Source organism: Aythya fuligula, chromosome 14, assembly GCF_009819795.1.
Source record: "Aythya fuligula isolate bAytFul2 chromosome 14, bAytFul2.pri, whole genome shotgun sequence".
Lineage (NCBI taxonomy): Eukaryota > Metazoa > Chordata > Aves > Anseriformes > Anatidae > Aythya > Aythya fuligula.
This window is the reverse complement of record NC_045572.1, coordinates 1,778,893-1,806,425: the sequence shown is the minus strand read 5'-3', so window position 1 is coordinate 1,806,425 and position 27,533 is coordinate 1,778,893. Positions and strand designations below refer to the sequence as shown.

The window sequence follows — 27,533 nt, the reverse complement described above, 5'->3', positions numbered from 1 at the left end:
GTACCACACGGTACAAGAAACCAGCTGACACTGCTAGTGATTTACAGGAACAAAACAATTTTATTCATTTCCATGCTGTGTAATTTGCTAAGAAAAATATGCTCATTCATATATGCACCAAGGTATTTTAGAGTTAAAATGATTGTCTTGTGCTTTTTTTTTTTTTTTTTTTCTCCTGATCATTCTTGACAGTTTTCAATTTTAGTTATTTAGTTGTAGCATAGAAACATTGTAGAAACGCTGTCATTCCACTACTTGGGCACTTCCAAGGAAAAAAAAAAAAAGTAGCCACTGTCCCAGCATTACTCTGCACTGCGTGATTTTTGTTGTCAATGAGTTAGAGCTAAGGACTAGACAAAAATAACAAATAAAAACCATATGTAAACAGTACACAGGGTATAGCTTTCAATCTATCTGAAACTTTGCTGGTAAGTGAGCTTTAATAAATGCAATATTCATTAATTACTTATGTAGTATACAATAAGTTTAATCAAATATTATTTCCAATTAAACCCCATACTGATATGTGCAAATATTAAAGTATTCTACGTACATTTTTAAAATATTGTCTCAAACCCCGTATTATGGTGCACAGACATTTGGAATTTGGTTTGACTCATTTTCTATGAGTGTTTCAGTCAAAAGGGTGGGCTGCACAGTGCTGTTACATTGGTTTGAGTGATAGGATAATGGGGGAACTTAACTTTATGCAGTATTTGCAGCACAGTTAGGAACTTATGAAATTTTGAAAGAAACGCTTCCTAAAACTTTAGTGTGCAGAGTTGTAAAGATGTACTGTGTGAATGTTATGAAACTAATGATATAAAATCACTGTAAAGGTAATGTACCGCTGTGCTATAATGTGACATTTATTCTGAATTGATTCAAATCATGGTTTGTTGCTTTCAGTGATACCTGAATAGTGCCCTAACTTTCTTCTTCTTTCTCTGATCTTCCAAACTATCAACAATTGTGAAACAACTAATTTCTCCAGAGAATAACTTCTTTTTTTATATTTAAATAGGAAAAACCTCTGCACAAAATTAACAACCAATTTATGTTCAGCTACTTTGATAAGATTCTGCAAATAGTTTAACATCTGTGTGTACTGACTGTTTTCAACACATTTATTTACACACATAACATGGAGCACATGTTAGTGTTCAGTTACATTGCCCTATAAGAATTTAAATGTCCAAGACAAGTGACACATAATACAATTATATTGCCCTCTATCTGATCTGTTTGATGAGTTTTTAAGAAAGAAAAGTTTTCATTGTGGCTATAAATAGACACTAAGTTCAACTTTCCTAACTCTCTCTTGGTCCATGACTTCCCAAAGCTAACATTAATTTTTCTTCCACAACAGGAAGAGAAAGGTGTCTTGATTATTAGAAATAAAATCATGTTTTCATGTTGACTCATTGAAAATATTTTTGTAAAGCACTAAAAATAATTTTCCTCTTTAATTGTAACTCCTTAATATTACTTCTCTGTCTGTTTTTCCTTAAAATATGATGTCAGGAAAGTTTCAGAGCAAACCATCTTGGCTATCAGATGGTTATGAACAGAAAACAGAACATTTTGCTGAGCTAAAAGTTTAATTTCTACTATGAAGAGTTTCTTTTAAAGCTTATGAAATAATTTTGGCAAAATTCTGTAGCTGAAAAGTGAGTGAAAATAAGCAAATTAAACTAACTATCAGGGATCGTTTTAGTGGAAGTTTTACAGTAAAATAATCTGAGACTGTATCTGTGTAAAGTGAGCACTGTCCAGTGGGAAAGAAGGAAGAATTACACAGAACAATACAAACACAGGTACAGTCACCTCAGCTGAAGTCCTTAGGTGAACTGCTTTCTTGAAATCCAATAAAAGCTCATTTTCCATTGCTTTCTATTCACATAGTAATCATAAAGAATTCTTACAAAATCAGACATGCCTTTTGCTTGTCTGGCTTCTGACAACAAGGTCTCTTTTCTGGTAGGCTCACTAAGTTTTATTTCACTTTCTACTCCATTTTCAGCCATTTTACATTTAATTTTAGGGGAATTCTTCACGAAGTTATTTGTTTGTGATGAAAGCTACTGTAAAATCCAGCAACTTTTAATTTCCTTGGTCAGTAATTTTTGTCTTTTGTTTTGCTTGGAACTAAAGTCCTACATCTGCAGCTACAAAGTTCACTTTTTTTTTTTTATTTATTTAAAAAAAAGCAAACAAAATTAAGCCACTTTTTTTGTATGGCAGTGTCTAAGGAAAAGGAAGGGAGCAGAAAGAAGGTAAATCTGAATGAGAAGCCTGTATGACTACAGCATTAATAAGAGAAAAAGAGAGAAAAAGGAGTTGGTACTAACTTCTGTAGTGTATAAATGTCAACAAGGCTTGTGCAGCTGTGAGGAAAAGTCTTGAAAGACCAAGTACTTTACAATGCAATGCTACTTGCTCATCTAAACTGTTAAATGTACAGTCCAGAAACCTTTGTAAGAATGCCTGGTTCAGCATATTGCTTGGCACTGCAGTAGTACTTACTCTCCCCCTCCACTTTCTGCACATCCATATACAAACTCCTTCTTCCTCTGCTATTAAGATTTTTACCTCTTCACATTTATGTATACAATACACACATGCAGCATGCTTGCACATGTTGTCTTCAAACAGTACATGTGTAAGCACGTGGGGGTAAATGTTACTGTAAATATTTGTCTAATCTGACCAGCTATGTGATTTGCACACTCTATTACATCCCACTGCTTGTTTCATCAGCATTAAACACATCTCAGTAACCAGCAAATGCAGGCAGCAGCTCACTATCTGCCTTCAGAGGTTTTGCAGAGATATGCATCCCTGTCCTTGGTCCTAAATCCTTGCACTGGCTCCTTACAGAACAAACATACAGCGCTTCAGAGCCCAAAGCCCAGGCACGGCCATGATGTGGCTGCTTAGGTGGAAACAAGCGTGAATGCACGGACATTCTACCCACAAAACACAGCTGCATTATAACTCCATGCACTCTAGCAAACAATAATTCAGAGGGAGAAGGCTTCATTAATATGGCACCAAATTCCATGAAACACCCGGCATGTACCACCATCACACACACCCGCTGCTCACACTCCCTGTCCGTTTCAGAGCAACCACAATTGTAAGAGAAATAAAACATTAAAAGATCTCGTCTGCTAGGAGATAGATGAATGTAATGTCGCTATCTAAACCTCCAGCATTCTCACGACAGCTCTGTGAATTTGAAAACAGCATCTTCACCCCCAGCCCTCCTCCCCCCCACCCCCCCAACAAACAGAATCAGAAAGCACATCTTACCACTGGATGAGAGAGAGGAACACAAGTGCCCACACCATCATTTTGAGAGAAAATGCAGGATTCAAGAGTGCAGTGCTCCCCAGGCTTGTTGGATTTGGAGGAATCATCTCTTTCTCTCTCCCCCCCCCAGCCCTGTTTTTTCCCCTTTTCTCTCGGTTGCAGATGGATCCGTCCCCTTCTTTCTTTCTTTATTTTTTTTTTGGTAGTGGTTCTTCCCCCCCTCCCTACCAGGTCCCGTCAGTGGGATGATACATTGCGCCCAGCTGCGGGAATTAATATGCAGGGGGGGGGCAGAAATTAGATCTGCACAAGCCCTTTGCAGATATAATCAAAAAACATCAGCTCAGGCAGCAAGCAGCAGCTTCCAGATCTAGGGCAATAATATAATTGGGAGAAAAGAAAAGAAAAACCGCACATACACAAACACTCGCAGAATAAAAACAGTCAAGGGAAGGAGAAACACATACACATGCACACATTTACAGAGCCACTCACATACATGCAACAATCCGATACAGCAGTGGAAAGGGTAGATGAGAGAAAAGAAAGAAGAGAAAAAAAAAAAAAGGAAAAAAAAAAAATAATGAATAAAGCAATGGAGCTTCTGCCTGAATGCAGATTAACTCTGAGGTCAAAGTGGAAATGATGCACTCTGCTGCAGCAGCACAGATTAACACATGCGTGGTGTCAGCCGTGGTGCTTTTTAACCTTTGATTACACATATGCAGGCAGCCTGGATTTTTGCTTTGGAGGCAAGAAAGATTTGGCAGGCATAAAAAGGGAGGTTGGAAGGAAAAGCTTGCCCTATGCTGCTGAGGATCCTCATATTTCTAAACAGCTTGGAAATCGTGATTGCAAAGGGGAAAAAATAAAAGGATGGATCGGGGGAGTGGAAAAGGGAGGGATGGTTGTTGCTAAGTAACTCAGGAAATGGGGAAAGCAGCATTGGTGGAGTCAGTATCAATGAGGTGATTCAGTGTGTGATAGGATTAGGGAGAATATGCAAGGTCTTCTTCTCCCCTCCCCCTAATAAAATCTGGCTAGACCAACACAGGAAATGCTTCCTGGACAAAGGGGAAACACTAGATGGCTATAAAAGCTGGATCTTGCCAAGTTTTGGAACCAGAATCCCAGGTTCCATTGTACAAACATGAATTTTAGCTGCTATTAGGGAAAACAAAACAAAACAAAACAAAACAAAAAACTATCAATAAAACAACAACAACAAAAACAAACAAACAAACAGAGAATCTCATGATTTCCCAGAGGCAGAGCACCTCATTCTAAAACAGACAGTTGGACCATGATCCACAGTAACAAATTTTTGACCCCCCCCTTTTTTTTTTCTGTCTAAAAGCAAGGCAAATATAGACAGCATTAAGCCTCCTCAAACCTGCTTACAAACCAGAGCTTGGTGTGCAGATATAATCATTAGGAAATGGCAGCTGCAAACTGATACTGTTTCAGTTCAAAACCCACCCCTGTGAAGCTCTAAGGAGAAAAAAAAAAAAAAAATCTTTTAAGGAGTGCTCAAATGGAGAGCAAGTGAAATGCTTCTCACAGAATAAAGGTAGCAACATTTCTATCTGTTCTGAGAGCAGCCTGAACCAAATTTGACACTTGGATCCTGCTCAGACCTGCCAATACTTGGGCTAATCTGGTAACTCCCAATGTCCAAATGCAGAATGTAATTTATCCATCAAAAACATATAGGTACACTAGTTGCTTTCCTGGAATCTCAAAAAAAAACAAATATCCAGCCTTCAGCCATCACATTTAACTACAACAATAAAAATGCGATCAATGTTATTAGTTGAAATAAATGCATTTTGGAAATGGCTGTTATCTTATGTGATAATCTGGAGCCCATATCTAACACATTCACTGCATGTTTATCGGCGGTTCCAAGCAAAATACCAAGTTATGAGCCTGTTTCTTAATATTTCCAGTCAATGACCTTATTCTTAATTCAGTCACTTCACCAATCTATGAAATACAGCTACTTCAAAGATAAAATGCTATAAAGTATTCCCAATGGTCTCCACGTATCTCTCTGTGTATATATGTATGTTTGCATATTTAAATATTAATAGCTCATAGTTCATTTCATTACCTGTGAACATGCCACCTTTGTGTGGTGTGCTGTAGTCTCTCTCATCAGTTATCAAAACATCCCTGTGAAAGTTAACAATGTTGTGTGTGTTTTGATTAGGGAGTTAAAATTGCTTATAGCTGATCTAAGCATCTGAAGCATGCAAATGTTATTGTCTTAGCTATAGCACCTCTGTCTCATGTAACATAGGAAATATCAACTTTACAGGACAATTTACTTACTGAAATTTGTCCCATAGCAAAATGTTTCACACCCATTCTGTCTAAAAACTCCCTACAAAATTGTTCTGCAGATTTACTCCAGAGGTCCAGCTCATTACGCTCCTCTAGAGAGGCAAAGAGCCTGCAAATGAAGAAAAATCTTCTGGTGCCAACTCTCAATTTTTATTTTATTTTATTTTGTTTTATTTTATTTTATTTTATTTTATTTTATTTTATTTTATTTTATTTTATTTTATTTTATTTTATTTTATTTTATTTTATTTTACTTTATTTTATTGGAGGGGGGGAGGGGACAAGGGGTCAGGTTTGTTTGTTTGTTTGTTTGTTTTCCCTGGGCTTCCCATCACATGTAGGTTATCTCAAAAAGAGTTAGTGTTATATTAATCCTCCACTGCTTGGAGTTCATTAAGATGTACAGAAAAATAGCCCACTGATAATATTATTCTAGTAGGTATGTTATTATTATATATTATCTGTACCTTTCTATTTACATTATTAATTGGACATCAGTGGTCTTTCATGTTTCATATGATGATCTTTGTTCACCTCACTTTTATTTTCAGATGTATGCCGTTGGCCTTTGGGCATCAACTTAGATAGTGGAATTAGGGTCTTTGGCATCTTGTACAATCAGCAGACTATACAAAGGCCAAGTCACATTTTTCAGTGCTCCTTGGTAGTAGATACAGAACTAACATAATTTCAGTACCAAAATATTTGACCAAGAGTCCTAAAAATTACCAACCAATAATCAAGGAATTGACAATTTGTTTGCAACACCAAATACAAAATCATCCTGCAGTTCTTTTCAGTCTTGGCTTGGAGGAAGAGAAAGCAAAAACAGATTTTACCCTTAATACGTTTCAATATTGTAATCTCTGGTTATGATGATATCCCTTGCAGGGAAAAATATTGTTTATCTATAGCAGATGTAACTGCTCCAAAAAACAAAAATCTTGTTGCTGTGTTCTATTTGAACATGTGGTCTTTGAAGCACAGGCTTCTGCTTTTTATGCCTACAAACTCAAATCAGACAGCAATCTTTTGGAACTCCATCATAATAAATTATCACAAAGGACCAAATTTACATGAGGACACTGCCTCGTGTCAAATGTTTCTCTGACGCTTTGTGTGTGATAAATCAATCCCACGTATTAACTTATCCCTGAGCACAAATGTGGCATGTTCATAGCAAATTACTTAAAGGTTTTGTATGGAAAAAATATAATGAAAAATAATTAAACAAAGAAGTGATTATTCCAAAAACATACTTTCTGTACAAGACTAGAGCAATACTCACAAGAGAATCCTATTGTACTTTGTCAGACATCTTGTTCATTTACAAACAGGCTCCCAGCTCCCATAGTTTTCCTGAGCACTCTGTATCGTTAAGCCCAAAGAAAATCTGTCTCTTCCTTACCACTAAAATGATTTTTCCTGTGTATCAAATATTGCATCATATGTTACCAAAGAAGACAAAAGGGTATATGAGAAAAAGTAAATGAAATATATATATATATTAATGAACTCACATCAACCCATCTACTCATTCACTGCTCCCAAAGTAGTTTCTTCCATGGCTGAAAGCACCCCCTTTGGCTTGTGGAAAGTATTGGGATGGGATGGGATGGGATGGGATGGGATGGGATGGGATGGGATGGGATGGGATGGGACGGGACGGGACGGGATAGGATAGGATAGGATAGGATAGGATAGGATAGGATAGGATAGGATAGGATAGGATAGGATAGGATAGAACAGGTAAAGTACACTGCCAATGTAAATAGATTGCCAAGTTATCCACAGAAAAGATAACATACATTATTTTCCTATCTGCAAGTTCTTTCTGTTTCAGCTTGTTATTTCTTTTGTGTTACATTAGACAAGAAAGAAAGAAAGAAAAAAAAAATATATATATATATATAAAATGTTCTTAAACTTAATTTTCTACCTTTCAGGTGGCTGATAAAATCTGAGTAAGAGATTGGCTTTTATAGGTCATGATAAAGATGGTTTCTCAAAGGCAAAATAAAAAACAAAAAAAAAAATAATCAAAACTTCTTCGTAGCTAAGCTGCCTAGTGATGATTTAGGAGACACTGTTAATTTCATGTTACCTAATCTTATGATTCTTAGAGAAATATATGGAATGTTTCAAGTTATTTTTATCCAAAAATAAAATACCTGAGTTACAAAGATCAAGAACAAAGTAAAACAAACAAACAAACAACAAAAAAAAAAGCCATTTGAACACTGCATGAATATAAAACTTTAAGAAAAAAAAAAAAAAGACTTCCTTAAAGCTAAATATAAATTTCATGGTATTTCATGGTAGTAATAGTAACACTGATAGAATTTTGGTTTCTTCCAAGATTCTCCTAGCATAGTGAAGTCAATAAAAAGTGTTCCTTAGGCTTTGATACAATTGCTGACTTTTCCCAAGGCCCACCTTCTAAAACATTTTCTGTTTACTAATAAGTATATACATTTTTATTAAAAAATGGAAACAACTAGAAATCAAATGAATCTTGCAGAACAAATTCATCTCTTAGAAGAAAGATAGCTCGTGGTTTAAGTGGCTATAACTGTATGTATGTCTGTGATGGTGTGTGTTTGTGTGTGTTTTCCTGATAGGTTATTATCTCACAGATAAAGAAAATTCTCTACTAGAGGAACTGCTAGGTCTGACTACTTACTGCCAAGTAAGGGACTGTGGATGGAGATTTCTAGAACTAGAAGACCTAGTGAACTAGGTTTAGTTCTAGTTCTAGTTCTAGTCTAGTCTAGTCTAGTTCTAGACTAGTTCTAGGTCTTGTTCACTTTTAATTCATTTGCACAAAATATTCCTAGATATTTTGTGAAGAAGTTGTATGTACATGGACTGAAGAGAAACTACGCTTTTTAGTGACAGACTGAAATCATAGATTAGGAACATTTATTTATTTATTAATGGAGAGGAAATTTTGGCCATTTCAAATATTTTTGTTTGTTTGTTTGTTTGTTTGTTTTTTGTTTTGCTTTAATCAAGTCTAACTAAACATTACTGCAATTAATACATTCATACCAAGGCTAAGTAGACGAACTCAAAACTACAGTGCTTCACGTATATACAGTCCTCTATATTTTGGCAAATGTAACTTAAATCTAATTATTTATTGTGATATAACTAATAATAATCACTTTGTAATATTAAATCTCACTATTACTTTCTCCTGGTAAACACTGAATGTAGTTAGACAGATTGCATATCATTGTGTAGAAGATGGATATTCTAGATTGGCAAAGTAGGACTCCAGATGGATTTAATTTTTTAACTGAGAAAGTAGAATTTAAACATTATTTCAGTGTTATTTTTTACAATTAAGATGATTCACTTAAGCTGCTAGAGTAAAAGAAAACTGAGATGAAAATGGCAAAAATAATAATTCTTTCAAGAAAGCAATCAAGCTGGGGTCAACTTTAAGGGTATTCAACCTATCAATTTTATTAAAAAAAAAAAAAAAAGATTTTATGCTACTAGGGAAATAATTATCTATGTGTTTTTAGAATTATTTAAGAGGTTAGCAATAAAGGTTCTATTTTCTAAAATATGTACATAGTAGTATTTCATTTTTTTATGCAAATCGATTTTTTTTTCAGAAATATTTAAGCTGTTTCACCAGGTTTCTATTCTGAGCAATTGCTTTTTGAGTATCTGACTTACAAGAAAAAATGCTGGTAGCCTAAATGTACCGAAAACACAATCCCAAAATACCGTGTTTGTTTATGTGCTTTGATCTTGTGTTTAAACATTAAAGAAAATATATTTTTTGGCTAAGAGTTCTCTAACTGTACTTAGATTCACAAGCTCCTGCCAGGAAAAGCCTTAACAAACATTATTTTTTACTATAAATATCCAGCATTATTTTATCACAAAACTCTTTCAGTAGACTGCATTCCCCTTGTCCCTTTGACAGTGACCCTGTCAAAGTTTTCTTCTCAACCTGTAATATACTCTTGAAGACCTAGTTCCATTACACTAACTTCTATGTGAAGAAATCACCATATCAAGAAACTTTGTAAGGAACACAATAATGGTTTTCTAAACAGTACCATTAATGCCTAAGAGAAATCTCAACTCCACAAGAGTTTCAGAAAAGCATTATTATCAGGAGCTGTGTATTGTTACATATTCAAATGTGTATTAGTCTTTAGCAAGGTATCTTGCACGTAGTGTGTTTTGAGTGTTTTTATACTGTATAATGAATGAGCATAGGTCAAAACCCTGTGTTCAAACTCTAGCTTTCTCCCTGTACCTTGTGCTAAATGTCTAAGATGAAGACCAATTTTTATTTTTTTATTTTATTTTATTTATTTTATTTATTTTTTTTTTTGTGGTGGTGGTTTCTGCTTCTTGTTGTCAAGCACTATACTGAAGGGGAAAGGAGAAAGTTAGAGATGTCCTCCTCTCATTTCTGAAAGAGCGAGGTGTAACAGCCAGGTAATGCTGCTGTTGCCTCTGGGATTACACTAGAGCCTGTTCCCAGAGAAACGAGGGAACAGTCTGTACTTTCAGTGGGATGAGTTCCGATGAGTTCTGTTCAATCATTTCCAGTACAGTTGTGATCAGTGATCTTTCAACCTACTTGTGTACTTTTTGGGGAAGTTATCTTTCAGTATCTGTATGGGATAAACAAATTTATAACTGCATGTATTCTGTACTTAGCAATGAGAGAAGGAAGAAATGCAACATATACATAAGAAACACTGAATAGCACAGGGAAAGACGTGAAAAATGTGGGAAGAACATTTTGAAAGGGTACTTTCAGTAACTGTTTTCTGATATGCATATGTGAATATTGGAGTGAAACCAAACAGGTGTTTAAATCATCTAAGAAGCAGCACATTTGCTAGACCAATTTGACTGGGGGACTACGAAGAAAATGAGGGGTCTGGAGAATCTGTCATACAAGGAGAGGCTGTGAAATCTGGGCCTGTTTAGCCTGGAGAAGAGAAGGCTGAGAGGAGATCTTATCAATGTATATAAATACAGGGACGGTGTCAATAAGATGGGGCCAGATTCTTTTACAGTGGAGCTCAGTGTCAGGAGAAGAGGCAATGGGCACAAACTGAAATACAAGAACTTCCATGTGAATATGAGAAAATTCTTTACTGTGAAGGTGACAAAGTGCTGGAACAGGTTGCCCAGAGAAGCTGAGGAGTCTCCTTTTCTGGAGATATTCAAAACCCACCTGGACGTGATCCTGTGCAAAGTGCTCTGAGTGACCTGGCATGGCAGGGGCTTGGATTAGATGATTTCCAGAGGCCCCTTCCAACCTCAACTCCTCTATGATTCTGTGATTTTTTCTTTAGTAATTCAACTCAATCTTTTTTTATTTTCTTTGTAGGCTGTGATTATTATACCTTTTGAAAATTTAAGTTTTTTTTCTGATTTACTGTTACAAAAAAAAAAAAAAAAAAAAAAAAAAACTTGAGGATCCTAAATTCAGTTCATTTAAACTGTGCACACATACAATATTATTTTTATTCCCAGATGAAGAATGAAGCATGTTTCATTCATTTATTGGATTCCCCTAGTCTATAGAACAGCAGCAACACCAAACACTTGGTTTCTGCACAAGAAAGAGAAAATAACTGACCTCAGCTATCTGAAGACTTCTTTCAGAAGTACTTTATCAGTTTTTCTGCAAATACCTATATTTTGTGGGGAAGAGTAAAGTCTGCAAATTCCTGACAAGTAGCTACTACAAAAAGCAGCTAGAAATACATGCTTATAATAAAGTCCAAGTTTAAGTTTCACAACTTTGATGAGCATTAAGAGCATGTTTAACTGCTGTCTCTGACATCATCATCTAAGTCCATGTCTTTGCACAGAGAGGTGTAGCCTTTTCTTTTTCATTAATTCAACAAAAGGCCACTACTTTATGGAAAACACTTCAGCCTCAACTAATGTCAATTTTTAGAACTTTAATCACTGTTTTCTCATTAAAATTTCAGCATTTTGTAGGATCACATTCCATAAAGTGGATGCAAGTACATACTGGAAAACAAATGCTACCTAATAACAATACATATGTGTTCGGAGGAAAGGAGTACACATTTTAACTCTTTAGACATTGTGTATGATGTTTTCATGAGCAAACTAAGGATATATGATTTAGTTCTAGAAATCTTTTCTGGAAAGGTTATTTTCAATGTATTTCTTTTAAATTGGAGGTAGGTACTCAGTAGGATTTGTCATGTTTATTTTGGAGTCGATTTCTAAACATTTTCATTAATGAACTAGATGATAGTATAAATAATATCACATTCAGTAAGGATGACAACCTGGGGCTGGATGGGATTGGGTACTGTAGGGAACAGGCTTAGAAATCAAGAAGACCTTCAAAAATTTGATTAAAAAAAATAATAATTTATGATGAATTTCAGAAAGCTCAGAAGGAACAGACAGAAGTCCTTAAAAATGGTTTTGACAGAGAAAATAACAACAACAACAACAAAAGTGTTTTAATGCACTTTTTTCTGAGAGGAATTCTGCCAAGTTTCCTAATCTGTACTTGTGGAATGAGGAGGGGAATAGCTGGTATTTCTGTCTCATTGTATGATAGAGATTTGTCACAGCTTCTTAGGTTAATTATCTTTGGAGAAAATAGGAAAAAAAAATAAAAATCATATGGGAGGAGTTTCAGAACACTGAAAGAGCTTGCTTAAGTCAAATATGTATATAAAGTCTTTTCAGTGTTTTTTTCCCATGACTGAAACAAAAGTTCTGTGTATAGGTTGTAGCTGAAGGCTTACATTAAAAAATGGTCTGAAGTTAAACAAATAATTTCTCAGATAAGCTTTTAAACATAAAGGTAAAAAGTCAATATCCTACATTTCTTTGTAAGAATTGATAGAAATTCATTCTTTTAATAGGTTGAAGGGCATTGAAAACATTTGAAGCCACTAAAAAAAAAAAGCATTTTTCACAATTTAGCTGAGAAAAAAATAATGAGGAAAATGACACATATTAAAGGTAATGAGAAATTAGGCATATGAAATAAAAAGCAAATGGAGAAAAAATAAGAGGAAATTGGAAGTATTGCTTACAAGATTAAAAGAAAATCAGGAAAAAAAGTGTTCTCCTATGATGTTTTGTAAAACCTATAGCCTTTTTTCATCTCTGCCTCTCAAGTTCTGTTTTCTGATGTGAAAGCCTATTGCTAAGTAATGATTTTCAGTAACACATTGCTCACATAAACGTTAACCGTACTATGTTTCACATTATTTTGTCTTGCACTACTTACAATGTACTCAGAACTGTAACTGCATCTCTTCAAATTGCTGGGGCTGCAAAAGTCCTAGAATCCTTTTATTCCCCTTTTCGTTTCCAGTCTACATTTTTTTTTTTTTTTAACAGTGAATAGTAGCATTATTCTCTTTCACTGTCCTCTTTTGCACCTATAAATGACATGAATAATAACATAAATAACAGGACCATATAATAATAAAATAGAAATGAGATTGGAATTAACCCTTTTCCATTGAAGTGTGGGTTGTGTGATGACCTGAGTTGCAGTTTAGATTTGAGCCTTTACCTATATTAGCAGATTTCTGTTTCAATGTTTCTCTCTGTTCCAGGTGTTTAATAACACTAATGCTCCAAAACAGTTCCATATCATCCACATATGTCACTTAGTAAGTCAAATGTAAACAGAAAGAACTGTCTCCCCTACTACCTACTGTTTATTTTCTCAGATTAAATGAGGCTTGAGGAACTGCTATGAGTTCCTACAGTGACAGGAAGTACAGAAATTATAAGGATTCAGGAATTTACTCTCTTCAGCACTACAAAGCTCTCAGAATTGGGACTGATTTCTCTGAAGACCTGTCATATAAAGATGTAATTCAGCATCAGGCTGAAAGCTGAGGTCTGGGTACACTGCTGGGATGTACTCAGACTCAGGTGGGAAAGGACCACATGGGTCTCTCATCAGAAGCAGTATCAGCAAAAATTCAAACCAGGTTTTGTCTGGCTGGCTCTAGAAAAGCTCCAAGGACAGAGATTTGACAAACTCTCTGGGCAATTCATTCCAATCCCTAATAGTGAATTATTATTTGACCTGTTTGGATTAATGACCCCTTTCTTCAGTGCTGCCTTGTCAGCTACCTTGCTGAAGGTCCTGGAAAGCTGCTCCATGTGCCCAAACCTTCCCTTCCTTTGGCTACGTTCATGGCCCTCTGGAGACCCACTCAAGTTTATTTAAAAATAAAACTCTGGTGCCCTAAAAATGATTCAATGCTCCAGATGCGGTCTAATGAGTGCCAGGTAAAGGGGAATGAAAACTGTTAATACTTGTACCCTTTATCATTTCCAGGGCATGCTCTTGATTCCCATTTCTTCCTGCTCTTCTGCCCATCAGTTCCCAACCCTTGGCTGGCAGATCAGTCTATCCCATGTGCAGCATTTTGTATTTGTTCTTGTTGAATTTCACAACATTCCTGTTTTGTCATTTGTTCATTTTATTGAGGTCTCTGTGAATGGCAACACATTGACCGCATGCCCAAATTAGTGGTGTTGTCCACTAATTTGATGAGGGTGTATCCAATCTCCTCTAGTACTGAATTTTATTAAAAATAAAATGTGAAATGTGAAACTTCTAGATAAAAACAGCCTGAGAAAAACTATAATCAATATTTCTTTTATGTTAAAGAAAATTATTTTTGGGTGCCCACTTTGTATGCTATGTGATCTGTACAACTTCCCCTGGTGGAAGGAAAAAAAAAAAAAAAAAAAAAAAAAAAAAGATCATTGTAAACTGCTTTCTATTTCAGAAGTAGCTAGTTCTGTTTTCCAGTGCTCTTATTGTAAAGGCTGTATAATCAGAGGGCCTGATTTTTATTAGAATTAATAAGTTCATGTATCAACACAATCCCATTAGAACTTCAGTAAATTAAATTGATTTTAGAGCAAAAAAAATTGTAAAAATATTTAAGTTCAAATAAATTTAAACATATAAAACACTCTAATGTCTAGTCAGGTTAAGATAATTATTATTAGCAATGGTAATTATTAAACAATTGTACTATTAAAATTGATAACATCATAACCCAAATTAGGCAGCATTGCCTACTTTGAAGTCTGAAGGCCTTGAGATGTGTTATTGCAGGGACTTGGACTAAAGCAAATATTAATTTATAGATTAAAAAAAAAAAAAAGGCAAAACAAGAAAAGTAGAATAAATGTGTCCACTTGAAAATAAACTGTTCTGTCCTCTGACATAGTACTGATGTGCTAGTGAATTGATATTGCAAGAAACCATTAGGAGGAAGCTTTCAAGTACTTTTTAATTATTGGATTAATTTTACACTCTCCTCTTACTTTAGAAAAATGTTGCAGAAACATTTGATTATTTTCATTCAGAAAATATTGGTTTATTTTTTCATATTTTTCCCAAAGAAAAAGCCAAGAAACTAATGGACTGTACACTTTCATCTTTGTCAGATGATGTCAACAACAGTGATCTCAAAATGAATCCAGAAATAAAGGGCAATCTGCTGTTTTTATATCTGTCTGTCTAGCAGCAGGCACCAGCATCTTTTAAAACTAGGAATTCAAAATAAAATGATGTGGCTGGTTGTTTTTTGTTTGTTTGTTTGTTTGTTTTCAGAGATGTTTTTTAATTAAGATCCGTATAATTTCAGAGCAAACTCCTCAGTAACAGAAGCAACTTGTTGTGCCTCTGAGGTAGCTATTTGCATAACCACCAGCAGAAATTTATTTATTTTTATATATTTATTTCTTAATAATTCATCAGGGTCTATGAAACAGACTAAGAAAAACAGAGAGAGGTGTGGCAAAGCTCACAAGTTCAGATCCAAAACTGAAATTTCACAGACGTCGGTGGAGATGTGGGAAATCAAAAATTCAGAAATTTTGACAATTTTGACTTGCATTAAAGCTAATTAGCCTACTGTCCCTGAGACCATTACTTTGGTTGTTGTTTTTTGTTTTTTGTTTGTTACATCTGAAATTTATTTCTTTCCAGTCTTGAAACAGATAAGCTTACCCTATTGCCCAGAGTTTGTCTTTGAAGTACCAGGCAGGGAAACAGGCACCATCACTTCTTGGACACCTTTCTCCCTGAAGGATGAGAAGGGCAAGGCTGTGTCCCTTTCTGCTAGCTCCCAAGTATCTCCACTAAAGCTTCACTGGTGGGAGGGGAGAACAAAAAGTGGCCTTTTTGCAGGCAGACTGTGTTGTTGAGAAATGAAGGGTTTTAATTAAATGCCACAGTTTATGGTGCACTGAAAGATGCACTCTTTATGAGTGTAGTTTTTCTTCTGAAGGTAAGACCATTCTTACTCTTGGTTAAACAAACATTGTTATTTGAAAATACTCCACTCAGTTAGGTTTCCTAGTGTTCATTCCTGTCTGCTGCTGCAGAGTGGATATAGAATATGTGGACAGCTTTTCCAGTGAGGAAAAAACCGACTTAACACTGTTTGAAAGAGACAACAGATGGGGAGACTATTTCTCAAAATAATCCTCCCTAATGGACATTGCAGTCACAATCCTGCAGAAAGAAAGAGGGAGAAAAAATCTCTTCACAGCATCTGTGAAAGGCAATCCTGGGAAAACAAATAAATTAGGCTCATTTAAACAGATAGATGACCACACATGACCCAGAGTTGTTTATACATGTTTGCTTATTTATATCCTTTCATTTTATTTATGGATGGTTTAACTGAATTTTCAGATGTGTTCTGTCACATCACATTCCCAACCCTGATTCTTTTACACTGTTCAAAGTAGGGACAGAAAATTTGCTTAAGCAGCTGGGGAATTCTTGGCATCTAGACCCCAAAGGTGCTGGCCAAGTTTAGGCCAGCCATTTTGCCTTTTATTCTTGTCTTTGTCCCCAACATAGAAAGCAAAATGTTAAAATAGAAAAATCTTTTTTTTCTTTTTTTTCTTTCTTTTTTTTTTTTTTTTTTTCTTGAAATGCTATCCATATATGCAAATATTTCTCATTACTTCTGTTCTCTTTCTCCTCTTGGAAGTGAATAAACTTTTAATCTGTAAAACTTCAGAGAGTTCTAGCTCTGTCCCCATTCATTTTTACTGTAATTAAATATTTTTTTCTTTATTCTATTTATTGATCTGGGCAGTGTCTCATATATTCCTTTGTAGTGTTTAGAGGCTAATTATAATACCCATTCTGCACTGTAACATCTCTGTATTTAAAAGTAGACCTTTTTTTTTTTTTTTTTTTTTCTCACTGCTCTCTTTTTCAAAACTCTTGCATATTCAAAATTGCATATTCATTGTTTGATTGTGTGTGTTAAATTGTATGGAAATAAACATGGATTTTCCCTGTAGCAAAATGTCACAGAATGAGCTTCATTACTGCTAAAATGAGTTAAACTAAGGGAATGCAACAACATCAGAAAAAGTATGCTGAAAATAGGAATAAGAACAGATGGCCTAAGTTAGCATTTTTAGATATATTACATAAAATGGTAGGAGGAAAACTAAAAAGGTAAATTGCAAGCTTTTTAATAGTAGAAATATTCTGTGGATATTCTCTTTTCCAAGCTCATCTACAGTAATAAAGTAAATAGATGGCTTTAATAAATGGCAGTTATTTTCTCTGTCCTGTGTGGAAACTGTAAATCTCAGTGCTAAATACTACCAGTTTCAACATGAAAGTGGTTAATCAGTTAAACTGGAATTGCAAGGATACTCACAATGAGTATCTACATTTTGTGGCATTTTAAGACTTTTGCATGTATTTGAAAGAAAATATTAAGCAATTATTTTACACGATCAGATCTGCACTATTCATTTGCAAATCAAATTCACAGTAATAACCATCAGAGATACTCTGCCACAATGTGTCTCCAAAGCAAAAAGAAGTGTCTCTAGTTCCTGGCTTGAAGCTGTTTACTGCACTTCATGCTTAATTTCTTCAATATCAAATTGTTTATTTAGGAGCACAGCTACTACACAAAATTTTGTAACATTGCCAAAAAACTGCCAGTTGTGTTCAGGCAGCACTTCTTACTTTACTGTGAGAAAAGAAAAACAGAGTAGAATCACTTGCATAATCTACACTGTAAAAAGTTGTTCAACATAGTGGCTGTGACTAGACAAAAGCTTTGCCTTTTTTAAGTCGCGTACAATGGAAACTGGACAGATCCTCAGAAGATTGTTAAATTGTCATTGGCACTGTATTTAAACAGAGCTATACATTTAAAATTCAAAAATACAGATCATGTTCAAAATGTAGAAGATATACAACGGTTGTGAAAATGGTCCAGGTAATGTTTTGGTAATGGTTAATAGTCTGCTGGACAAATTTCCAGTGAAATATTTTAGTTGCCAGCATGAATGGGATCTTTGGATGTATAACCTGGGGCAATTTCTTACTCATAAAACACTTTGGAAAGATACTGAGTTACTGGAAAAGACATGAAACAGAGGTCATGGGAATGATCTGAAGACAAAGTCTTAAACTTGTCCTAGAGTGAGACATACTAAAAATCCCCTCTGTTTTATCCAAAAGAGTTAAGAAGGGGGACTATATGAGAATCTAAAAATGTTTGGAAGAAGGAGAAATTTCTGATAGTGGAAGCTTTTAAATTAAGCACATTAAAGACTCAGTGGCAAGAAGCTGAAGCTACGGTACGTTCCTACTAAAAGCAAAAAAGATATTACTAAGATCTCACCTGTTTTTTATTTTGCTAAATTAAAAAAATGTATACAATCCCTTACAATGCCTTATTGAAGTAGTATTTACTTAATCCATGATTTTTATGTACTTCAGTGGTCGTAGCAGGTGCCTCAGAGAAAAACTGGAAAAATTTTGCAAAATAATCTGATAATAAATGAATGTCTTCCTAAATCCTAGAAATTGGTCATGAACTGAGATGAGACATGTTTTGTTCTGGAGGATAAAAGACAGAGTTATTGATCATTTTATTGCTCAGGTCTGAGCTACTTTGAATCCTGCTCATAGATCTGAATCCTACACGTAATTTAAAATTATTTTCTCAAAATTGTGTGGAAAGGTTTATGGCTGCCAGTTCTTGTATTTTAGCTGATGAATTTGTAGGTACCTTTTTTAATTTTCATAAGTAAGGAAGAATTAAACACATGAAGCACTTTGGTGCTTCAGAGTTGGGAAGGAGAGCTGTTTGTTAACAAGCAACAGCGTGTTAATAAAAATTGTACCTTCCATCACAGCAGAAGCCTCACTAGCAACAACCAACAGTGTTCTGAAAGCTGTTCTCTTTATGGGGAAATAACATGTCACCTACAACCCTCTCCCACTAGTCAGTCACAACATTTCAAGTGAGCATCAGCTCTGTATGCTATGTCCTGGCTGGGCTGCATTTCTCATCTTTGTGAACTTTCCTCCTTTCTGAGTGTCTGAGGATGTTTCCTTCTCTGCAGGAAGGTGAGGATTCACCAGCCAGTGATTCACCACTTTCCCTAACACCTCTTGATTTGCCCCCAGCCTCCAACCTCTTCCTCACCAAGGTGACGGGCCCTTTGCACAAAGCTGTGCAGGAAGATAACTCTTACACATATCTCCTTTTGCTCACTCTGAGCCCTAGCCTTATCATTCCTGAGCACTCCAGCATTCATTGCTTTTATAACCATTTCTTTCACCACTTTCCAAAGAGAAGAGCTTAGGGCTGTGTGATAGGAGCAGGACAGCAGGACAGCAGGACAGAGTTGGAGCTGTCCTGCTGCCCCCATCCTACCCTGCTGCCTGGGTGGGGCTGGGGCGGCCATGACTGCGAGGCCCTGCCCTGCCTGCCCAGGTCCCAGAGGTGCCCTGACAGACTTTGTGAACAGTTACAAGTGGCAGTGAAATCCCCAGATGAAAGTGGTTTTATTCATTTTCTGACTTCACCTCATTTGTACTATGAGGAACAATTATCACACAAAACAAGATACCAGTTAAAAATTTGCTTGTTGGAGATTTGTGTATTTGTTTAATTTTTTAATATTTCATTTAATGGGAATAAGTACTGAATGAAGCGAAGATTATTTTACATATCAATACACATTCTGCATTTTAGGGATTTCTCTTAGATCCGTTAGTGCATGTTTGCAGCAGTAAATCAATTAAGAATGAAATTGTGCTTGATATGAGATTTTGATTTGTCAGAACACTCTTACATATTATTTACATGCCCACAACTTTTACGAGCCTCATCAGCTAGGATGAGACTCATAGTAGAATGCAAATTGTAGTAGTGTTGCTGACACTTAGGAAGACTAGGTGCAAAACTGGTCACCATGGTCAAAACAGGTACCAGGCAAAAACACAATCAGGAGCATCAGGAGCATCCTGACAGCATCCTGACAGCACTTGTATTGTGTCAAGGTCACACAGGAGCTGAATGATTGTGTCAGGAGTCACACGTCTCAAAACATAGGTGCCCTCACCTAAAATTGCAGTTCACTTTAGGCCTTCCAATCCTTTTCTGGAAATGGCCAAACACACTGAAAATATAAATAAAAACAAAGGATGAAGAAAGGGGAAATTAAATATTTATATAAATATATATAATATAACAATATTATATATTGTTATATAAGTATTAAACAATGTAATATTAAATATTAATATTAATATTGTAATATTAAACAAATTATTACAATGAGCCATTTAGTTTGGCTACAATGCATCTTTTCAATTAGAAAAGATCCACGCAGCTGTTCAGAATATATCCATAAACCTCTTTATGGCTATGCCTACCTCATATATCTGGAAAATCAGATATTTTCATTATATTCACAACTTTGAGCAGTGAATATAATGTAAGGTGCTCCCTTACATTGTAAGTAGTCATTTTCCTTTACCTGTTGATGTCATTGGCTTCCAAAAAATAAAATAAATAAATAAATAAATATTTTATTATTTGTTTACAAAATATTTATTATTTGTTTTTAATATTTTATTTGTTTTTTATTTGTTTTTATTATTTGTTTACAAAAAAACTAGTCAAAATGTTATAGGAATAACATACCTTCCATGAGCAACTATGGTTCATCTATGCAAAGAGTAATGAATGTTTATTTTATTCTTGATATAGGTTTATGACACTAGAAGTAGAACTGTATCATAATTATGACAAAAATATATATTTGATTATTCTTTTATATACAGATGTTCACCTCTATCTCATGGAAGACTGATAGCATAAATCTTTCATTTTCAAGAAGGATAATTTTATTTTTTAACAAAACAATTCTTATTTAGGGCAGTGGTGGAGAGGAAAATCTGAACTAAAGAGTCAATCAGAAATTTCCCCATTGTAATTGAACCATCTGGAAATAAGATTATCTGTTAAATATCACAGTTTGTGGTAGAAATGTTCCCAAAAGCTCCTTTCAGACTCTTCTGACCCAGCAATGTATGTCAACCATATCAGAGGGAGACAGTCTCTTGTGGAAACACCATAAACAGACCTCAAGGTGAGGTGAAGAGTTGAATCATTGTTGTAATCATTGTATTTCTACATTCTATAATATAGAATCAGGTCTGAGTGGAAGAAAGCCTTTTTAATGGTCAGTTATCATCCATACAGCAACTGCCTAAATTATGTTAGCTATTGTAGTTGTAACTTCCTTTCTGAGAAGAGTGCTGCATTGTAATAGAACATTCATTTCATGATACAAAAATAATATCCAATGATCTTTTACACACTGTCTCATAGTTTAGGAAGTTAATTCCTAAATTTACGACAATTTAAATTAAGATTATCCCTATTAACTGAGCAGATATTACAGGAAAACTGGTGAAATAAAACTAGACAAAAATCATGCCATGAAGATTTTCTGCACTGAGCATTTTCTGTATCTGTGTTCCTGGAAACTTTTCAACCATTTTGCTGTATATATATGCTACAGTATATGTATACAGTATCTGCTACAGTCAGGAAAATCTCTGCTGCCAAATCAATTAGTTTTTTCTTTTCCTGTTGGCTTACACTGATTTGAGTTAAATCATACTGCTATAAATATTTAAGGGTTTATAAACACAGTGACAGTAAATATGCATAGCTCTCAATTCATTGACAATTAGACTGTCTACTCTGAGGAGGAGAGGGGAGAGTAACAGTCTCTTTGCGTATTCTTGATTATTGCCTGCATACCACTGGTACAATTTTCCTTTTCCAGCTGCCTTTTGACTTCCTAACTGCTGTTTAGCTTTATTTTCACTCTCATCTTTTATATTTTCCCTTGGTGATAATACAGTTTCATTAGAAATACATAATTTGCCACTATTTTGAAAATAAGGTTCAATAATGCGAACAAACAAGACATGTATCAACTACGAGGATATTTCATTTGGGGATAGAATAATGAAGCTTAGCAATATAGAGATTTTTTCGCATGATTATTTACCATTCTTACTTGGACTTCATTAGAAATTATGTTGCAAATGGCTGGTATTAGGCTGGAGGTAAAGAATGGAAATTTTGGCAATATTTCAAAATACCCTTCAAGAATCACAAATAAAAAATATTAGTAATATAATAAACTTTTATTTTATGTGCATTGGGAATAGAAATTAGATACAGCAATTTTCATGACAAGTCACATGCTTAAAAAATATATATATTGGTATGCATTCAATTTTATTTGTATATGTTCAATTATAGGAATAAAAATACTTCATGAGTCAACTTTAAATCAATGTGTACATGAAACATTCACAATAAATACAAAGGACTATATGAGTTGACATAAATACATTCATCTGTTAAGTCGTTTATGATACTTTTTCTGTCAATTTCTTCACTTTCCACACAGAAGGATTATATTTTACTTTCTAATTGCATTTATTCTTTTAAACTTTTTATTTTTTTATTTTTTTTTTCAGAAATGAATGGAGAAACTTTTGTATACATCTTTTATTCATAAAACTGTTTCAGGGATGGTCTCAATTCAGCTATCTAACAAAAAATAAATTTCAAATAAGAATTAAATTAAAGCAATTAAAATCTTCATATAACTTGAGAGTTGTTTGTTTTTTTTTTGTTGTTGTTGGTTTTGTTTTTTTTTTTTAATATTATTATTATTATCAAATGCTTGAAGAAATAGCATAAGCAGGGAAGAGTCAGATTCACAAGTTGACAGGGAAGATCCTCCCTTATTATTCAGGAAAAAAGAAAGAAAAAGAAAAAAAAAAAAAAGAGGGAGGGAAGGAAGGAAGGCAGGCAGGCATTTAAAACTGTCATTTATCCAGCATTTTCTAGCACCTTGGTTTATTTCCTTCTGCTGCATGAGGATATCTGAATGTAGAACACCTACAAAAACCTTCTAACCAGTGCTCTGTGGGGTAACATGGACTAAGGTGCTCACTCACCATTTTACTTGTGTGACGCTATTAAATGTCATGAACTCTTTTAAACAGTTACTAAGCTGAAAATCTGTAGTGTTGCTATCAGGATGGTCTCATTGTTTCTAATCCCATACCTGAATCAAATAAAAATGTGAAAAATGATTAGGACTTAGATCACTTACATTCTGTGGAAGTATCTTTACCATTTTTTCCTGGTAAATATCAGCTTATTATATAACTTATTTCTGAGGGTAGCTGGTCAAGAAGGAAGTAAATCTGGACAAAGATGTTCTGCTTCTAGGCTTGATCCAAGAGTGACACATAAAGTAGAAAACATACAAGTAGGTGAGACATGACATGCTTTCAGGTAATTTGGATCCTACCTCTTCTGGCACAGATTTTGTGTCTCATTTCCCCATCTATAAAACACAGTTAAAAAGGATGCTTCTCTATCCCTTCAAAGTATATTATAAGGTCTCTGAGGAAATAAACAATTCGTGATATGTTCATGAAATACGTATGCCAGTTCTGTTCTCAGGTGTGAGAGCACTATTACAATGTAGATAAATTAACTACCAAGAACTAAGATTAGGTTTCTGAGTGCTAGAGAAGTCAACTGTCTACATTTTTCCTCTTGTGCTGAGGACCATAGTGGCTCTCTCTTTAGCTCAAAATCAAGCCAGATCCTCTTAATAAATCTATGACATCATGACAGGAGTTACTGCATGCAGATTTGCCACTTGTAATCAAATCATCATTTCCTCTATCAGTTTGGTAGCATTATTAAGTAACACTTACAAGTAATCTTGATGATTAAATGAGCTGTTCTTCACAACAAGCACATAATTTTCTGATTTCCACGAAGAATACAAATCAAGACATAATGACGTAAGTTCTGTATTTGGCACTTTTATACTAGTCATAATAACATTGGTTCAGAGTTTTACTTACTTTTTTGCCCATTTCTTAAATGTTCCTATTTCTTCTAGTATATTTTCTTTAGCCTGTTTATTTGATTGTGAGGAATTATTTTGCCACTAGTGGCAAGCCTGACAATGATCATGAATAAGTATACTTGCTAGTAGAACAGGAAAAAAGGGTGGCAAACATGCTGATTCATTTAGTCCTATTGGTTTCTTTCAGAGTTGTCAACCTTCATTGTGATATCAGATGGTATCTCTCTCTCTCTCTCTCTCTTTTTTTTTTTTTTTTTTTAATTTATTCAACAAGCATTATCTGAGCAAATGGAAAAATTGTTCTTTTCACTCAGGCAGGCCTCACACTCATATGTTATCCACACTATGTCTAAATGTTGTTTGGAACAAAGAAAGTCTCTCATTACCCTTTGTTGAAGATGTTAACAAAACATGAGAGGTATTTGCTATTATAGCTTCTATAATAAATCACAATCACAATATGACTAATTTTCATTGAAAACAGAATATATGGTCTCAACCCATTTACTTGTAATTATATATATGAAATGACAACTCAGTGTATGATGGACTTTTCAAATATGTCTTTATTTGTTTTCCTTTGATGCACAAGTGTTGAATTTTATTGTCTGCAAATAAAGGGTTTTAGCTGCTACAGTGATGCATTCTATTTATTAGCTTGGCAAGTAAGACTCAATCACAGATGGAAGAAACCTAGAGACATTTTGTCAGCAGGTAAGCACATTCATATCTTCATCCAAATATATATTTTATGATCATTGAGAGCTAAATTCCTTATTTGTAGATGTTTATGCGTTTTGTTATTGTTGCTGTTAGAAAAGATAGAATTTTTGTTTTTAAAAAGAAAATGATTTCAAATTGATTTCTCAATCAGATTTGAGACCTGATTCCTATCACATAAGGGTCATATACCTACAAAAATGCTAGGAAGCTGTTTGTTCTAGATTTTCTGAACTATATATCATGAACTAAATGTTCATGCCTGTAGCAATAACATTTGCAACATTTATAAATTCAAGTTTGTTTCTGTCATTCAGTATTTATATTAAAATAAGACTCTCATGTTTACACAATATACTTTCTACTAAACAAACCAACAACCAAAAAAAAAAAAAAATACAATTTTGACCTTGTCTGATTTCATTTATTGCCCTTTTTCTAGAAATGAACCAGTCATATGTTACAAGAACATTTACAAAGGTAATTGTAATTGTGACAGTGCTCACTTCCAGTATCTGCAGGTAGTAACCACATAGTTGAAAATACATGACATTGTGCATCCTTCAGAGATTAATAACACACCTCATGTTTAGGTGGCGGTAGTGAAATTATTAAGTCGATAAGCAGAGGACTAGCAGTCTGAACGGAGCTCTCCTAATCCAGAAGTACAATAAGAACTTTAACTTTACTAGCTCAGAGGACTGCATGCAAGAGAACAATTCAGCCACCTTTATTAACAATTAAAAAAAAAACCTGTAAAATTCTGTACATTTATAGTTTGATGAATTTAATGAAACAAATCAAGCATTTTATTTATCAGTGAGATTTTTCTTTTATATCATATAAACCTAAATTACCCTATTAATCCTATTATCCATTATAATCCGTATAATCCTATTCATCTGAACACCTTTACACCTGTTTGTAGATTTCAATACCAGTATGTTTCTTTTCCTTTTGCTTGCTTAATCCTTGTTGCTTTTTCCTAAGATACTTTTTTTTTTTTTTTTTCATAATGTATTAACACATTCAATAGTATATTTCAACATGAGCTTTTGAAAAACTCAAGAAATGATGGAAGGAATTTCCAAAGTGTCCTGTCTTATTCAACAAAGAAAACTTTTTTCAATTCTAAATGCTTTATTAAATCTATGAGTTCAGGACTACTCAATTACTAATATCATCAGTTCTTTTAAAAAATAAAGATATATATATATGTTCTATTCTGGTGGCTGGGAAAATAGTATTATTGTTCAAAAATCTACAATATGTTACCTGATTGTTCTTTTTGTAGCTCAAATTCAATTTTGGATTATGCTTAAAACTATCTGCTGTATTCTTGGTATCAACTGCCAAACAAATGATATTCAGGAAAACTGAAACTGCTAAGCCTCTCATGCAGATATTTGTTCTAAATGTTATCCCTAATTTTAGCACTGTTAACATTGTAATCTTGCAATTATACAGGGGCATATACAGCATGACCTGCAACTAATGTATCTGCAAACGGTTTTCCCTCCTACAGGCTTCTATTTCAAATGCTTCATGAAATCAGAAGGTATGTAGAAGTTATTCTAAGCTGGTAGCCCACCTACAACATGTCACTGTGGATTGCTGAAAAGTGCTATTAAAAATGGATTTAAGGTGAAGAGTATAGGAATCATTATTACATTTGTTGTGACGGAATTTGTAAGCTGTTCAGCTTTGTGAGTCAGTTAAAAGCAAAAGAGATAACGAATGTAATATGTCAATCCACAGCTTCACCAAAATAATTTCATGAGTTAGTATTTTGCCAAGTGCCAGATGGTCAGTGGCTTATCTGAGGGCTTAGATAATTTATTGAAAATCACATTTATTTGTTTCTATCAAATTCTAATTTATGAAAAAATTGAGGTCTTTCTATCTTCCTGTGCAGTGAATCATAGAATCGTAGAATGCTTTGAGTTGGAAGTGACCTTGAAGATCACCTGGTTCCAACTCTCCTGCCTTGGGCAGAGACACCTCCCATCACGCCCGGTTGCCCAAGGCCCCATCCAACCTTGAGCTCTTCCATGGATAGGCCATCCACAGCTTCTCTGGGCAGCTTGGGCCAGTGCCTCACCACCCTCATTGTGAAGAATTTCTTCCTAATATCTAATCTCAATCTACCTCTTTTAGTTTAAAACCATTCCCCCTTGTGCTATCCCTCCACTCCCTGACAAAAAGTCCCTTCACAGCTTTCCTGTAGGCCTCTTTTAGGTAGGCCTCCATAAGGCCTCCCTGCAGTTTTCCATAGGCTGAACAATCCCAACTCCCTCAGCCTGTCTAACAAATAAATGAAGTGAACAAGCAAATGAAGAGACTTTACAGTGTCTTTGGCAGCTTTGCTCAATACTTGGACAGGAATTCTTGGAGTAGTTGAACTTGATGGTAGGACAGGATATGTTGAATGCATAATGACTTTCCAGTTCTGAATGCTTAGAACTCTAGCTGGGAGTAAGAAAAATTGTTGAGCTGGGCCTGACTGATACAAAATTCAATAGCATATCATTCTGCAGACCTTGACAAGACCAGAATTTCTTAGTTCAATAAAGAAAACATCCTTCTTTGCAAGGACAATTACAGTATTCCAAATGGTGATGCAGGTGACTGTGCAAAGGATGGAAGGGACAAAGAGGCTCCATCTGACCTTTCTTTTGCCACCCCAACAGCTCCCTCTATTTTTTTGTTTTGGTTTGTTTGCTTTGATTTGTGTTTTTTGTTTGTTTGTTTTTGTAGTTGTTTTTGTTTTTTAGTTTCTAAACTCTTGTTGCTACAAAGTGGGTTGATTTCTTAGAAGCAAGGGAATAGCACTATTAATTGTCACAGATGCTAGAGGT

General features: G+C 34.7%; 1 protein-coding gene across 2 annotated transcripts in view; it reads right to left on the bottom strand.

Annotated features, from left to right (window-relative positions):
* The window catches only part of GABRG2 (gamma-aminobutyric acid type A receptor subunit gamma2), a 78,737-nt gene extending 74,981 nt beyond the window's left edge, over window positions 1-3,756 (bottom strand). For both annotated transcript variants that reach the window (XM_032196806.1, XM_032196807.1), the window contains exon 1: window positions 3,316-3,756. In XM_032196806.1, the coding sequence (XP_032052697.1) occupies window positions 3,316-3,422 (107 nt within the window). In that variant the 5' untranslated portion in view covers window positions 3,423-3,756. The remainder of the gene's footprint in view (window positions 1-3,315) is intronic.
* Between the last annotated feature and the right edge of the window lie 23,777 nt (window positions 3,757-27,533).